The sequence below is a fragment of the Phoenix dactylifera genome, unplaced genomic scaffold (genome assembly GCF_009389715.1).
Source record: "Phoenix dactylifera cultivar Barhee BC4 unplaced genomic scaffold, palm_55x_up_171113_PBpolish2nd_filt_p 000800F, whole genome shotgun sequence".
Classification (NCBI taxonomy): Eukaryota; Viridiplantae; Streptophyta; class Magnoliopsida; order Arecales; family Arecaceae; genus Phoenix; species Phoenix dactylifera.
In genome coordinates, this window is record NW_024068167.1 from 129,332 (window position 1) to 145,078 (window position 15,747).

At 38.6% G+C, this 15,747-nt stretch overlaps 1 protein-coding gene across 1 annotated transcript; it reads left to right on the top strand.

The window, feature by feature from the left end:
• Positions 1-2,287: 2,287 nt before the first annotated feature.
• Positions 2,288-14,963, top strand: LOC120107223 (ATP synthase mitochondrial F1 complex assembly factor 2-like). The gene is made up of 4 exons (XM_039120409.1): positions 2,288-2,923; positions 11,416-11,590; positions 14,276-14,553; positions 14,663-14,963. Exons 1-4 carry the CDS (start codon positions 2,480-2,482, stop codon positions 14,768-14,770), a joined length of 1,005 nt encoding a protein of 334 aa, XP_038976337.1. The 5' UTR covers positions 2,288-2,479; the 3' UTR covers positions 14,771-14,963.
• Positions 14,964-15,747: the final 784 nt, after the last annotated feature.

Consider the following 15,747-nt stretch of genomic DNA (forward strand, 5'->3'; position numbering starts at 1 on the left):
CACCAAAAAAAGAATCGTGCGAATGAAAGGAGAAGAAGAGTGCTCTCAAGAATCCTAACGCACATAAAGAACCCTCGTTGGCTTCATCTTTTTCCATATGATTAAGGTATTATTTCTTTCCTCCCTCTATTTGAGATGGGGAGGAAGAAGAGGATGCATGTGGAGATGCCGTATCATATCGTCAATCCAAATAGCATTTTATATTGAAACGTAGACAATTTTCTCTTACCGTATGTTTTGCTATAGCTATTAATAAGAGTTAAGGTCAATCACTAAAATAAATTGGGATATACTTGCCAAGGCTGTATTTAGGCCCCATTTGGGGAAGCTTTTGGAGGGCCAAAAAGCACTTTCTGGCCCTCCAAAAGTACTTTTAGATGAAAAAAGATATTTGGTAAAAATTTTGAGAAGATGTTTTAGTTTTTTCAAAAAGCTGAAAACAGATTTTTAGGAGAAGCTCCATTTTGGAGCTTTCTAACAAAGTTGATTTCAGTTTTTTCGGAAAGCTTTTTTTACCAAAATATCCCTATTTAAAAGTCTCCATTTTTTCCTCCCAAAACCCTCCATCCGACCGCCTCTTCCTCTCTCACCCTTCCCTCTCTCTCTTCCTCTCTATCTCCTTCTTCTTAACAACGCCGTCGACTGTCTTTTTTTTTTTTTGGTGAACTCATGGCTGCCCACAATGGCAGCCACTATGCCGGCCACCACTCTCTCTCTCTCCCTCTTTATCTCCTTCTTCTTCTCAATGCCGCCGGCAATTTCTTTGTTTTTTCTTGGTGAACCCATGGCTGCCCACGGTAGCAGCCACCATGCCGACCACCACTCGTGGCCGGCGACCCTCCGTAGGTCGTCGCGACGCCACCCGTGGCGCGCGGCGGGGCTCGACCGTGGAGTGGCTAGGCCTCCACCAGCCACAGGACTGGAGAGGCGAGTCGCAGCGAAGCCCCCACGGTGGCCGGTCGTGGGGTGCTTTTTTGGGCGGTAGCGTCCGCCCGCGGCGACGTGCGCCCGTGGTGGAGCTGTGGGGCGGCGATGTCCGTCCGTGGTGGGGGCGGGCAAGCTGCCTCGACTCTCTTCTACCGAGATTGCCGCTGGCCATGGCCCGACCCCCTCTCGCGGCCGCTGCAGCCCGGCCCCTTTTCGGCGCCACCGACCTTGCGAGAGGAGAAGAAAGGAGAAGAAGGGAAGAGAAGAAGGAAGGAGAAGAAGGGAAGAAAAAAGAAAAGAAAAAACAAGAAAAAAAGAAGAAGAAAAAGAAAGAAAAAGAAGGAAAGGAAAGGAAAAAAAAAAGAGAAGAAACGAAAAGGAAAAAAAAAAGAAAAAAATAAATAAAGGCATAGATAAGGGGGAGAAGAGAAGAGAAAAGAAAAGAGGAAGAAAAGAAAAAAAAAAAATTTCTGGAAGTTTCTATTATGTTAGTTTCGACCAATGCTATTTAAACAATTTAACTTTATATTTCAATTGAGAATACTTAGTACCGCCAATTACACTTTATTTTCTTATTCAAACAAAATTTATAAATTTTATATTACGTGAATTGAGTAGTCTTTTATATCATGTGATTGAAATGTTATCTTTCAATCTATAAATTTTTTAACAATAGATGCATGTGAGATTAAACAACCGAATTCCATTATGTACATTTTGCTCGAAAAAGAGTACTTAATTTGAAATATTTTATATACAATAAAATTAAAAAAAAGGAATACCCAGTGCATTGATATGCTAATTTCTTGATTTACTTTTAAAACTTCCGATCTGTAGTGTCGGTGCAGGAGGGAGCACTAGTGGCGTAAGTTTCATCATCAGAAACCATAAGGTCAGGTTGATAGCGGCTGGAGACCGGAGGATATTCGACACTTCTGTTCTTGGTGTTGAGATCAGAGCAGCATAGGAGGGAGTCACCTTTGCAAGACGGATGCTGGGAGTGGACTGCATCCTCTTTGAGATGACTCATCCATGGTGGTCGAGTGAATCCGAAGCCGGAGTCGTGACGCTGGCTTCAGACCGCCACTACGGAAGATTCGCAGGCTCTTAGCTAAATGTGAGCCTTTAAAAGCCATACATGTCTATAGAGAGGTGAACAACGCGAATGACTAAGTGGCTTCATTCGCAGCTTACTACACTGGATGCTTCATGTGGGTTGTGGCGGTGCCTCACGCTTGGTGTTATATTTTACTTTGGTTTTGCTGGCTGCTCTCGTGCCCGACATATGTGGGCTGCGTTGTTAAAAAAAAAAAAAAAAAAAAAAAAAAAAAGAAAAAAAAAAAAGAAAAAAAAAAAAGAAAGAAAGAAGAAAAGAAAAAAAGAAGAAGAAGAAGCTCTCTTCCGATCTTGATCGGGCCAGAGCGAAACCCTAACCAAACCGGCGTCTTGCCCCCAGCTGCTCTCCCTCCCTCCTTCCTCCTGCCTAAACCCCAGCTTTCTCGAACGTCTAATCGGAGAGCAGCCGCGGCAATCCCGAGAGCGACCGATCGAAATGGCTTCTTCCGCCAATCGAATCCTCACATCCCTCCACTCTCTTCTCTCCGTCCGACCGTCTATCTCCTCCTACCGTCTTCCCTCCGCCGCCCGCCGCCGCCTCGCCGCCGTTGCCGCACCGAATCCCGACCTGGAACGCCCCTCCTTCGCCTCGCCGGCGGAGGAAGAGAAGAAGAAGAAGGAAGACACCATATACTTGAAGAAGCCCAGCTCGGAGGCAGCCACCCGGGACGCGACCTCGGTGACGATGCCCATGTCCTTCGTGACGGGATCCATCGTGGGGAAGCGCTTCTACAAGGAGGTGACCACCCGGCTGGCCGATGACGGCAATGGTTGGACGGTGATGCTCGACTACAGGACCCTCAAGAGCCCTTCCAAGAGGCCCCTCAAGTTCCCGAATCTCGCCCTCGCCAAGGCCATCGCCGCGGAGTGGGAATACCAGGTTCGCGTCGTCTCTGCTCCTTTGTTCTTTTGCCTTGCTTTTCTGAATTCTACGTTTCCGTTTTTCTTTTGTTCATTGGACCTCGTAAGATTGTTCAAAATGCCTTCTTTTTGGTCAATTTTGGTTATAAGTTAATTTAATTAATTAATTTATTTTTACTCAGAGAAGAATGATGACTAATTTTATTGGTACCTCGATATTTGTATTAAATGGGGGGAGGTGGCACTAATTTTGAGGTCTGATGTTTGTGGATCAATTCTAATATTCTAATTTGTTTGACATTTAAACCATTCCATTAGCTCATAATCCTTGCAGATTGTATTTTAGAACAATTCTAATTGGAATGGTAATCAGAGATAGTTTTATGATGCATCTTCCATTAATCAAAATATGGTTTTGCTTACTTCTTGCTTGGCCAAATTATAGTCATATACATGACTTTGATGGTAAATGGCCTTTCAGGATGCCTGAGTGAGTGGGCAAATGCGTTGTTAGGATCATTAGCAGGTAGGGCTTCCTCATCATGTTTAAACTTTGTTTGGTTATATTCTGATCCTTAAGACAAAGTTGCCTAGATGGGACAAGTTGTTGGTAATGTTTGATTGTTATAGAAAATAATTTACATGTGGTCATTTGACAGATTGTATAACCATTATATCATGCATTCAACGATAATGAATTAATATTTTGAACAAGTAACAATGCATCAAAATCTTATAGTGGTCAATAATTTTTGGTGCAAAAACCTCATGCATGTTGTGAGAATCAGTAGTTTTAAATAAAGGGGCTAGGATGGCTAATTATTAGTAGTAGCACACTGCAACAACTTAGAGGTTTCTGACACCATTCTTTCAGAAATAAAAGGTGCTTATTGCACTTCGAATGAAAGACAAAACAAGCAATATTTTTTGAAGCTTGATTGCATGAAGAGCCACCCTAAATGGCAGAGAAACCATCTTGAGAGATCCTTGTACTGTAATAACTTCATGATGTCTAATTAGTTCAACAATGTGTTTAACTTCTTTCAGACGACTACCATTGGGTCTTGGTAGGTGGAGGGACTAGATGATATGAGATCATTGTGCACAAAAGTACTTGATACTAAACTCTCTTCTCTAGGAATTTTCCAATAAGATATATCACGTTCCTATAACATAATGATTAGGATCTTACCCAAAAAGGGCTAGCCAAAAGGTTATAATTGGCCCCCCCCTTGCTGAAGTACCCAAGACCTTCCCAAAACACTCTTATTGGGGGATTCCACACACATGCCTATGCTAGTCCTCACATACTCCCCCTATGTTAGCTTTGATGCTATGGGAATATCTAATCACAAACACCACAAATGGCTTATGATTAGCCTCAAAAGGGCCTGTGTCGTGGTATCCCCTCGTCACATAAGCTATGGGCTGGGTCAGATCTTATACCATTTATAATGATCTAAAATCTTATCCAAAAAGACTAGATAGAAGGTCATTAATTGAGATTCCTGGACCTGCTTAAGTATTCAAGACCTCCCAATGCACACTTGATATGAGACTAAATACATACCTATGTGAGTTCTCATATACTCCACTCATTTAAGCCTTGACATCTTCAGAGGAAAAGTCCAATACTAGTTCGTGGTCATCCCAAAAGGGCTCTTGATGTAGCACCCCTAGCCACATATGCCTTGGATGGGTCGTCTCTGATACCATTTGTAACAAGCTAGACCTAATCCAAACAAAGGCTATCCGAAAACAATATTACCCGAGATCTTTGGCTTTACATATATACCCAAGACTTTCCCAACCTATTAGATGTAGGATTCAATACACCTGCAAGGATCAAGGTTCACCGTCTCGGTACCGGACTCTGTATTGATGTCGTACTAGCAGTGTCTGTATGGTATGATACAGAATTATTTTGGCGTATCGAGTGTCGGTACGTCACCTATACCGGGTACCGGTACCGAACTGATACAGTATGGCCCGTACCATTCGGTTCGGGCCGGTACAACATACCTTGGCAAGGATCCTCCTTACTAACGAGCAATACTGGTTTATGAAATTATGACTTTGGTTAAGTGTATCAAATTGGGGTGTCTATATACATTTATGCTAAACCTAATATTTGAGGGAATATCTCAATCTACCATGATGAAGCTTGAGGTTTGGATAACCTTGTAGTTTGCCCCCTTCTTGAAAAGAAAGTTAGAGGAAGAGAGAGTGACAAACACATAGGAAGAAGACTTTGCTAAGTGGTGCACCAAGAAGCTTTAGAATCTTGGTTGTTAGACATGTATGATAGTTATTTGGGCTTGAGTTTTCTTAGGTGGTATAATCCTTGAATTTTCATAATCTGATCTTGCTTTTTATGTTGTTTATCATGCATTGATGCTTTATTGTTGGCAACAAAAATACGAAGTTTCCATTCTACTGCATTTGGTTTGTCTTCAACAGTAAACAAATAATGGTCTAAGAATAATTCAAATTTGAAAATAGGACACATTTTCCAATAGATCTTTTGGTTTTATTATATATTTGTAGTTTTTAGTAAATCTTATTTTCAGCTTTGGAGAATAGCTTTCAATGTTTTAAAAGGTGGTTGCGTTATGCAGGCAATCAAGAGACCGCATAGTGCACATAAGGTATGCGGGCTGCATATGTAGGTGCATATGTGATTACTATTTTTTACCTATTTAAAAGTAAATCTAATACATTAAAATAATAACAAGAACAATAATGACAGTATTATTGTACCTAATAGCACTAGCTATTACATTGTCAACATTTAACATTATCGATACCCATATAAGGCCCACCTAAAACCCACAGAAAACCTTCTTCAGCTTGAATATGCTTCATCTGCATGAGCGCATAAGAATTGGTTATTTATGTAGCTTGACATTGCTAAGAGGGCTCATATATGCTGTGGTACAATGCTAAGCAAGTTACATATGTGACTGTACAATGTTATGTGGGCTGCCTTTTTAAACCATGTGCAGTATGATTGCATATCATAACTGTATATAAGCATTCGGTGCAGTCAATGGACCATATCTGCATATGCAGGTACCTGTGCAGCCACATGCACAGCATTTTTTAAAGCACTGATAGATATGCATGGATCTATGCTTGTTACAATATGGGCATTTGGTTTGACTTCAACCAGTAGTGATATAATAATAATTTAGGTTTGGAAATAAGACATACTTTTGCAATAGATATTTTGGTTTTGTTATATGTTTATAGTAGATCTGGTTTTGTGCTTTGGAATTTAGATATGCATGGATCTATCCTGGTTACCATATGGGCATTTGGTTTGGCTTCAACCAACAATGGTATGAGAATACTTTAGGTTTGGAAATAAGACATATTTTTCCAACTAGATCTTTTGGTTTTATTGTGGATTTGTACTTTGTAGTAGATCTGACTTTTGGCTTTGGAGTGTAGGTATGCATGGATCTATCCTCTTCACCTTTGAATTTGGTGGCAGCCCTACCATTATGGCTATTTTGAGTTTGGCTAGACCTAGCCGATCTACATGAATTTGATGAACATGAGGAGGTATCTTGATGGGCTGAGTCTAGGTAAAACATATTTAAAATTTTGAATAGGCTCGTGGGTGAGCCCATTGATTCCTCTAAGTAATCATATTTGGATTTTGGGATTAGGATTAGGATTAAGAATGTGATGGATTATGGATTTTTTTTTTTAAAAAAATTATAGGTAAAAAAAATCTTATAATGGCCTCTAATTTAGTAGTGTTTCCAAACTAAATCATGAAAATCAACCAAATGAATGGACCTTTGGTGGTTGACAGCTTATGAGGCTTTGCACATTTAAACAAAAGTGAAATTTACTGCACTTTTTAGGAGAAATAGAGGTTGCATGGATACTTTAGGGGAAAATAAAGGAAGCAATTAATATTTGCAGGGGCCATCATATGTGGATTTTTTTAAAAATTCTAACCTCAAAACATATAAAATTAACTTTTATTTTTCTTTATAAGGAAAATGTACCAGGGGATAATTCCTACTACTTAAGGTAGTGAAGTAGTTTACTAAGATATAAGAGCGTAAGCCAGGCTTAAACATGCAAAGGCCAGCTTAAACTTGGTTTGATTTTCAAAAAAGCTAGCCCGTGCTTGGCACAAGCTGACTATGTCAGGCACAAGTTTGTTCATTAACACTTGAACCAGCTCAAGCTTGGCTCGTTAAGCTTGGATCAGATGGCGATAGGAGTTAGAGAACCATGGTTTGATTGTGGTGAGTGGTGACTATGTGGGAGTGATGGTTGAGAGATTGTTGAGTTGGAGAAATAAACAAAGAAGCATATGGAGGGGCTGGCTTCAATGTTGAACAGGAGAGGCGAATGAGGGTGAACTGCAGAGTTACCAATGGTGCAGGTTGTTAAGATCAACAGCTGGAGCTGGAATTAGGGAGCACTATGTGGTGCAAGGGAGGGAGGAGGTGAACATGGATCTAATGATGGAGGTGGATGTCAAGATCGATCAATTAAGGCAGCAAAATTAAGGAGGATGCGATCTAGATACAGAGAAAGGTAGTGGTATCAAAGAGGATCACTACTTTAGAGGGGAGGAAAGACAATAGAGAAGGTTGGGGAGGCCACTTTGGTGAGGAGCAAGGGAGGACTTAGAGGAGTTCACTCCATAATTCTAAGAAGGATTATGATTGAAGGAGAAAAATATGTTTTATAAATAAATATAAGATTGACATAGTTATGTTTATCTTGAATTTAATTAAGTTGAATACGATCAAGCAAAGTGCAACTCATTATCCAGTCGTTTGTATTTGAAAATAAGAGTCATGGCTCAGGCTTGGCTATGTTTACTATTAGAGGAAGCCCATACTGAGCTGAATTTTGATGCAAAGTTGATCTGTTATAGCTAGTTCATTTGATTGCACCACTTGGCTATGGGGTTGAGGGGTTCCTATGGAATATTTGTAGAAGAAACATAATTTCCTTTTTCTAGTTTATTTTTGAATTCTTGGTGAAATTTTTCTAGGTCTAGGCCTAAAAATAGCTATCTACACCTTGTGGAATCAAACTTAGTTTTAAACTCTAGGATGCTATGTGTACAAACATGTATTATTTATGTCTATGCATTTGTATATATATACATATATATATATATATACACATATATATATATATCTATATATATATATATATGTATGTATGTATGTATATATATGTATTACATGTAGTTGTGTTATTGGATGAAAAAAGAGAGTATTAAATGATTATTGGATCTTAGTGCCCACGAAAATACACTCTCCTCCATGTTCTACTCCATCTACCATTTTCCCTCGTTTTGATGCACCTTCTTGCTGTACTTTCTCCTCACCCATACCCAATGCTTGAACCACTTACTGTATATGACTGCTGCCTTCTCTTGGCCCATCTCAACATCTTGGTTGAGGGGCAATTAGAAAGGACAATGGTTTGGAGGAAAGGGAACTAAGATGGAGAGATGGAGGGAAATGGGATGTTAGAGGGACTTAGGGGTGTTTCAGTGATTTATCCAACTCAATTTGACAATGGATGCAATCTTCCAATCTGGACTAATGAAATTCTCAACCAAAACAGGATTTTGGTTGGATCAGGTTAGATGAGATCAAAGTCGGGTTTTAATTTGAGGAAGGTTAAATTTGGTTCAATTAAGAAGTCTATCATTACTATGATTTTGGTTGGATCAGGTTAGATGAGATCAAAGTCGGGCTTTTCAAAGCTCTTTGGGTTGTGGCAGTGGTGCTGCTGCTTGTGATGTATTTGTAGTGGGGTTCGTTTTCTGTCTGCCTGTGTGTCTGTGGGGCAGAATGGAGTGAGGGGAGGATAGGGGAAAACAAATGATGGCTCTGGCTATAACAAAAAGAAGCGAGGTGGAGAACAAAAACAAGGGCAAAGGAGGGTCTAGCTGCCAAGGTGGGCTACCTGTAGCGTGACTATGCCTTGTAAAAATTAGGCAAGGGGAGAAAGAGAGAAGAGAGAAGGGCATTCTATGGTGAAGGGCATCCTATGACTTTCTGGCTTTAGTTCTTGATCATTGGGTAGGTTGATTGTTAGTGCTGGGGTGGGTTGGCTGCATGGTTGGGTGGGGCTAACTGTTCAAGTGATAGGCAGCAAGAGAGGTGTGCAGCAAGGGGGCGGATGGCATGTAACATAGAGGAGGGTTGGGATGGAGCTTTTGCAGTGCTATAAAGCCATGACGCAGCGAGAAAGGATGAAGGGAAATTTGATCGTTGGGATTTGACTTCGAAGACTAACATACAAATAGACGCAAATTGGATTGTAGAACCTTTTGTTTGGTGAAGGAAATTCTCTCAAAGAAATTTTATTAATATCTCAAAAGGCTGCCCTATACAAAGTATTATATGCATATATTTGGGACATGACCGCTAATCCTAATTTAGGTATTAAACCCAATATAGAATTATTCTTTAAATAGGACTCAGTAACAAGGAAACATCCTGGAATTATTCTACTACAAATATAGAATCCACTAGTTCCTCCGAAGCTTGGCATGGTCCTGCTAGTTATAGTACGTATTGGTTTCATCCTGTGCTGCATCAAGCCATCTCTAACTTTAAATATGAAATCCACTTACTTATTTGCGGTTAACAAGTGAGATCCTTGTTGAGTTGGTAGAACTTAAAAATTGGTGGATACTTTTATAGTCCTAAACTTAGCTGAGTCACTTGATTTGATCTAAGTTTCAAGTTATTTGATCAGTCACTCAATGTAGAAACAAACCTAGGGGTGAGTTTAACATAAACTAGGCAATGTTTCAGGTTGACTCGAAAACCTGCTAAATCAAGTTAACTAGGCTGAGTTTCGGTCGACTTTTTCTAGCTGCAAAGTTGATCCAAAACTAAATTTTTATTTCTGCTGAAACCTAAATAGCTAAATTATATTGCACTAGGGAAAAGCAAAACAAGCTAACATCTAAAATGCAATTTACCCCTGCTTATCCTCTTCAATGATTTTGCTAAGTTCAAGGGGAATAGCACTATTACAAGATATTTCTAATAATCCGTCTTTGGGCCAACCACTAGGGATTATCTTTGCAAGTAATTCAGATGCTCTGTTTCCTTCATGCCAATGTGAGCCTCTGAAGTCATCTAAAAAAATACAGGCATTCCAAATTCAAGAACAATTGCTTCAATGTTCCGAGATGGCCTAAACTTTTTTACCATCCATCCAATAAAAAATGTTGACCTACTTCAACCAAATGTTAAGATTATGCCCCTGAGTTGGGTAAAAGGCCTGATATCAACTATAACACCTTTCAATTCAATGACTAATTTGATTATTCCATGAATGGGTGCAGAGTAAGACAAAAGGGGACTGCAAAGGTTGTCTAAAAGTAATTTGCAGATTTGGAACCATCTGAATTAACTATTAGCCAATCCTCAAGCAGGTTTTCCCAAATCATCTTATTAGTTTCTGTTGCAGCTAAATTGATGCACCTCCCCAAATATCTGAAACCAAACTTTGGCACTGAGTAGATTTTTGTGGGGGTTTACCCAGAGTCAATTAGTTTTGGCTTATGATTTGGTTTTGATGAAAATTAAAACCATAGATGTCTTCTTTCGTGAAGAACTGAATGGTCAAATACGTGTCCAATGTTTGCATGGGTTGGGTCTGAACATGGTTGTTTAGGCCTATGGTTCTTTCTGGACTTTAAGGCTTAACAAGTTGTGCTCTAGCTTTACTCCACAACACTTCTACAATCACTGATGTCCTTCACTCATCCATAAAAAATGCAGCATGTTTAGGTGAGATAGAATTGATCTTATAATCTTTTTTTTTATTTATAAAGATTTATTTGAACATGCTTTGCAAATTTCTGAAGTAATAGGTTAGAAATCTTTGGGTTATTTAAGAAAAAAGTACTTTGAAAGATACATGTCATTCTCAGTTTGTAAAGACAAGGAGAAAAAGAACGAAAAAAAACTAGAGTGAGAGAGAAACTCTTCAGATATTTGGCCTAATGCTAGATAAACCATTCTCCTATATGCAGAGTGCAGGGTTTTGGTAACAGTTGTGTCCACTATTATAGCATCAGGGACGGAATGAAAGGCTATGCTATTGTTCACTTAAATAACTGTAGGTCTTATCTATGTTAGCTTTAGTTTTATGATCCTTGGAGCATTATTTGAATATCTATTATCACTTTCGGTTGGAAGCTTTGTTTGATGTTGTCAAAATTGAAGCCATTTCCATTGAAACAATCCCTACCTTAGTGACTGTTTGATGAGTAAAAATTTATTATTTAGTTGGAGGGTTTAGAACTTTAGAAACATTACAAATAGTATTTCATGTATTGATCCTGTAAAATTGTACTTGTTTCTATTATTTTCTCTCTTGAACTCGCTGTAACCTTAAGTTTTCCTGAAACCAGCTACAAATATTTTTCATTTTTTCTCTTCTTAGTCTTCCTTATTATTCATAGATTCAGTTTTAATAAACTATTTATTTTTATAGCAAACAGATGGAATCCGACCTTTCACAATGCCTCTCATGAAGCTGGCTTGTACTGCATTGGAAAGAGTTCCATTAACACGTGTGAAAATTATTAAAAATTTAATGAAGAAGTTTCATCAAGATTTAGTATTTTGCCGTTTCCCGGGTGATAGTGATTTGACAAGAGGAGTTCTCAGTAAGTTTATTTCATTTTACTTGCTTTCTTTTACCTGCCATTATTTTTTTTAACTATGTTGGGGCAACTGTATTTTTTTTTTTTTTTTTTGAAGAATTTCATCATCACTCAGGCTTGAACTTGAGACCTCTTAGATGGGTGCCAACCAACTAAGATATTGGCTATTGGCAACTTATAAAAGATAATGCATAAAATACGAGAAAATCCTTCCATGTGAGATGGCAAATAGGTTCTAAACAGCAATTGATGGTAAGATTTTTTTAGAAGGGCTACCGAACCATCCTAAATTGGGTGGTTTGGGGTGTACCAAACCGAACCAGCTGGAAACTAGGATGGTTTGGCCACCTGAAATGAAATACCATGGAATTGGTTAGAACCAGACAAAATCGAGCCCAACGGACTAGTTCGGTCCTGTTTTGGATGGTTTTGAGCTGGTTCACCCATGCCAAACTGGCTCTTTTATAAATAAAATCTTGACAGCAAACCGACTCTTTTATAAATAAAACATTGACCGCTTTCTTGTGTTTGATACTTCAATCTCTCTCTCTCTCTCTCTCTCTCTCGCTTATCTCCTCTTCAAACCCTAGCCATTGCTGAGATCTCTTGCTCTCTTCCCGATCCAGCTACATCACCATCCATCTAATCTCCTCTCTTCCAGAGACGTCATGGGGGACCTCGTATATGGTTCTTGCCTCGATCGACGACGTCCGACCCTGATCGACAATGTTTGGCTCTGATCAATGATGTCCGGCCTTGATCGATGACCTTCAGCCCCGGATCAACAACCTCCAAACCCATTCTATGAGATCCAGCTACAATTGATGGTCTCCGGCCTTCAATCAATGAGCTCTAGTCCTCGATCTGGCTCCCCTTCTTTTGTAGGATCTTCAACCCCTTCTCTGTCTCTGCCTTCTCTCTTTCTTCCTCGTTTGCTCTCACTAGTACTTGATCGGCACCAACGTGCGCACCATGTATAGTATAAGATGGTATGATGCCAACTTGGTACTTGATCGACATGAGTCACGATGCTAATTTTGTGAAACTTGTTTTTTAGTTTTCATATGCCATGATCAACATTTAAGTTACTATGCAATACTACATTAAAAGACATATAGGGCACAAACACATCTTTATTTAATTTAACTTCTTATTTAATATGCAATAATGTATTCTTATTGAAGGTGTAAATTTGTAAATCAGCTTGGCTCCTTATGATATACACGTGTCGTTGTAGATATTTTCTAAGTGGACCCCATAAATTGGTTCCTTTTTCTATTAAGTTATCAAAGTAATACTTAAGATATAAAACATAAAAATTTGGAAAGAATGGGTATTATGGTTCGTAATGACTGAAAATCACAAAGAAATCTGTTTGAATTGTACTATTCATAATTGAGCTGATCAAAAGAAAATGAATGCAATGCGCCTAGGAAAACGATAATCAAAGGGGCAGGGAATGATGAAGGGGATTAAACTGTCATGTAATGGGAACCCCAGTCTATTTGGTCTTTATCGATTTATGTAGGTAAAATGCTAATTTAAATTAAGTTGTTTTAATTAATGTTAAACTTTCAAGCCACTAAGAAAAGTAAAACATGTAGAAGATATAATTCTATATGACAACATACTATAAAATTTCAAGCATTTATTAAGTTATTTAACCTCTGAAAATATCATAGGCATGTACTTTCTATATACACCAAATAAGAAGCTAGTAGACGAAAACAAAGAAAATTAGTTGACGTGAAAAATGTCCATGATCTATAAAAACAAGTCAATGTTATAAAGCCAAGTTGTTAATATTTATTATCTCTAAGGCTTGGCTACCTGTATCAAAAATTGGTGTCGGACGTGAATCTTCGAAAAGGGAAAGGACCTTAGTAAGCAGGTCTGGAGCAAGTTTTCAAAGAGGTTTCAAATGAGTGTAATCCCTAAGTGTAAGTTTCCTTAATGAAGTTCCAAAGTTCTAATAGGCTGCTGAAATCTACAAGCAGTTTGGTTATTGAACAGATCCTAGGCAGTATGCAGCTTCATAGGCCAATGAGTAGGTAGCTTGTCTTTGAGAATATTTAAAACTAAATAAAATTTATGAGAAGCTGAAATAGAAAATCAGGAAGAAATTAATAATATTTAGAAAAACTAAGAATTATTATAGAGAAAGTGGAGAAGGTGGAGAGGTGGAGAGCAACAAGAGGAGGGGAAGGAGGAGTAGAGGTGGGAAAAAATTATCTAGAATGGTGTCTGCTGCCATCTCTAGTCCAGTCTTCTAAATCTACATAACAGCTGCCACACACCCTTTGCTCAATTGGCACACGGCCTGATCCAGTCCACTAAATTCACAAACTAGTCACCATGTGCAACCTGCATCCACCTGGGCATTTCTATGTTATACCACTACTTTTCTTATTTCTAATTTATATAACTTGAGAATAGATGCATCTTTAATTGTTTAAACGTGCATTGCACCAGTATCAGCTGTTTCTCTTGGGAAAATTATAGTATGCGGATGAGTTTTTCTTTATGATGTATTGATTTACTAAAAATGAATCCTGTAAAGTTCTGAATAATTGTTTTATCAGTGCTTCAGACGACAACTAGACAGGTCAGCATAAAATGTACTGAGATTAGTGAAGACTAATGATAATTCTGACCTTTTGACTCCTATTATTGCGAAATAATTTGCAGGAAGACAAGAAGAGAAAATTGACCCTATACTTGATTGGGTACAATCTGAATTTGGGTTTAAGCCAGTAGTATACTCCAGCTTTTTTGGGGGCAAGCAGGATGATGGTCTAACTAAGGCTATTGAAAACGTTCTGGAGAAAACAAGTGACTCTGAATTAGCAGCAATTGATGCAATGGCTGCTTCTGCACATTCTTTGATCATTCCTCTAGGAATTTTTTACGGAAGGCTGGGGATTGAGGAGGCCATTGAGTTGATCAGGCTTGAAGAAGACTTGCAGGTTTGCATTGAATATTGATTTCTCATGTTTTTTCTTGTGAGTGTGTAATCCATTTTTGTTCCTTGTCACTTGTCAGTTTTCACTTTTCCCATGTTGTTTATCTGTTCAGGTTGACAGATGGGGCCTGGTTGAAGGAGGTCATGATATTGATATTGCTGATCTGCAAGTGCAAATGTCATCTGCTGCTGTGTTTCTTGGACTTTCACAGATACCATGATCTATCCCAAATTTTCTGTTGTAGTGCTGATTGATTTATCACTCTTCAATAGTTTCTTCATTTTGTTTCAAGCTTCATATGATGTTGGTAGCTGCTTATCATGGGACCCAAAATGTAATCCTTGCTACATGTCCTGATATCTGAGATAAGTCAATATAAGCAAAATTTAAATGCCATGAGATTCCAAGTGAAATTTCGAACTGTGTTATTTTGTGATTGATATTAAAATATAAGGTGTGCTTGATCTTCATCTACAGAATTAGATCTGTCCTAGTTATATATATGAGAAAATATCTGACAATGGTCCTCGGTAGCTTAAAATTATGGAAAAGTTTGAAACTTCAGTGACTTTGATACAAATGTAAAATTGAGGATCCATAAAGTGAATGCCAAATAGACAAATATAGGGGATAAAGATTGATAGTTATGATTATGTCCCTCCCATGGCTTCACTAGTTAAGATATCATAAGCTTATCATCTGATGATTATTTCAAGGATTGCATATTAACTTATTCTCTATCTTAACTCTTAAGCCTCCAAAATGCTTACCCATCAACTTGTAGCCTCTTTGGGTGGTCTCATACCCATGTCCGCGGAATAAGGTTCCCAAAGAGTTTAGGTTGTGAAGGTAAAGGTGCTGAAAGGAGTATCCCTTGCTCTTCACAATTTACACTTCACGTTGCTGCTAACGTCTCACTTAAAACCCAACCCATATTCTTTATTCCTAGAACAGAGCATGCAGTCATCCAAACAGGCCATTAATGTGCATGAAAAGTTGAATTAGAAGGCTACATATTGGCAACTTTTGTATCTGTAATTCAGGTAGTGATATGGATCAACAACAGGGACGACCCCCAAAATTTTCTGGTTCTCGGCTCTTGCTGGTTCTTTTCCAATGGTGATGCATTCTTTTTTCAATGTGTAAGATGTCCTCTTCTCTTATATCATGTGCGTATATAGCAACAAATACTTTTGT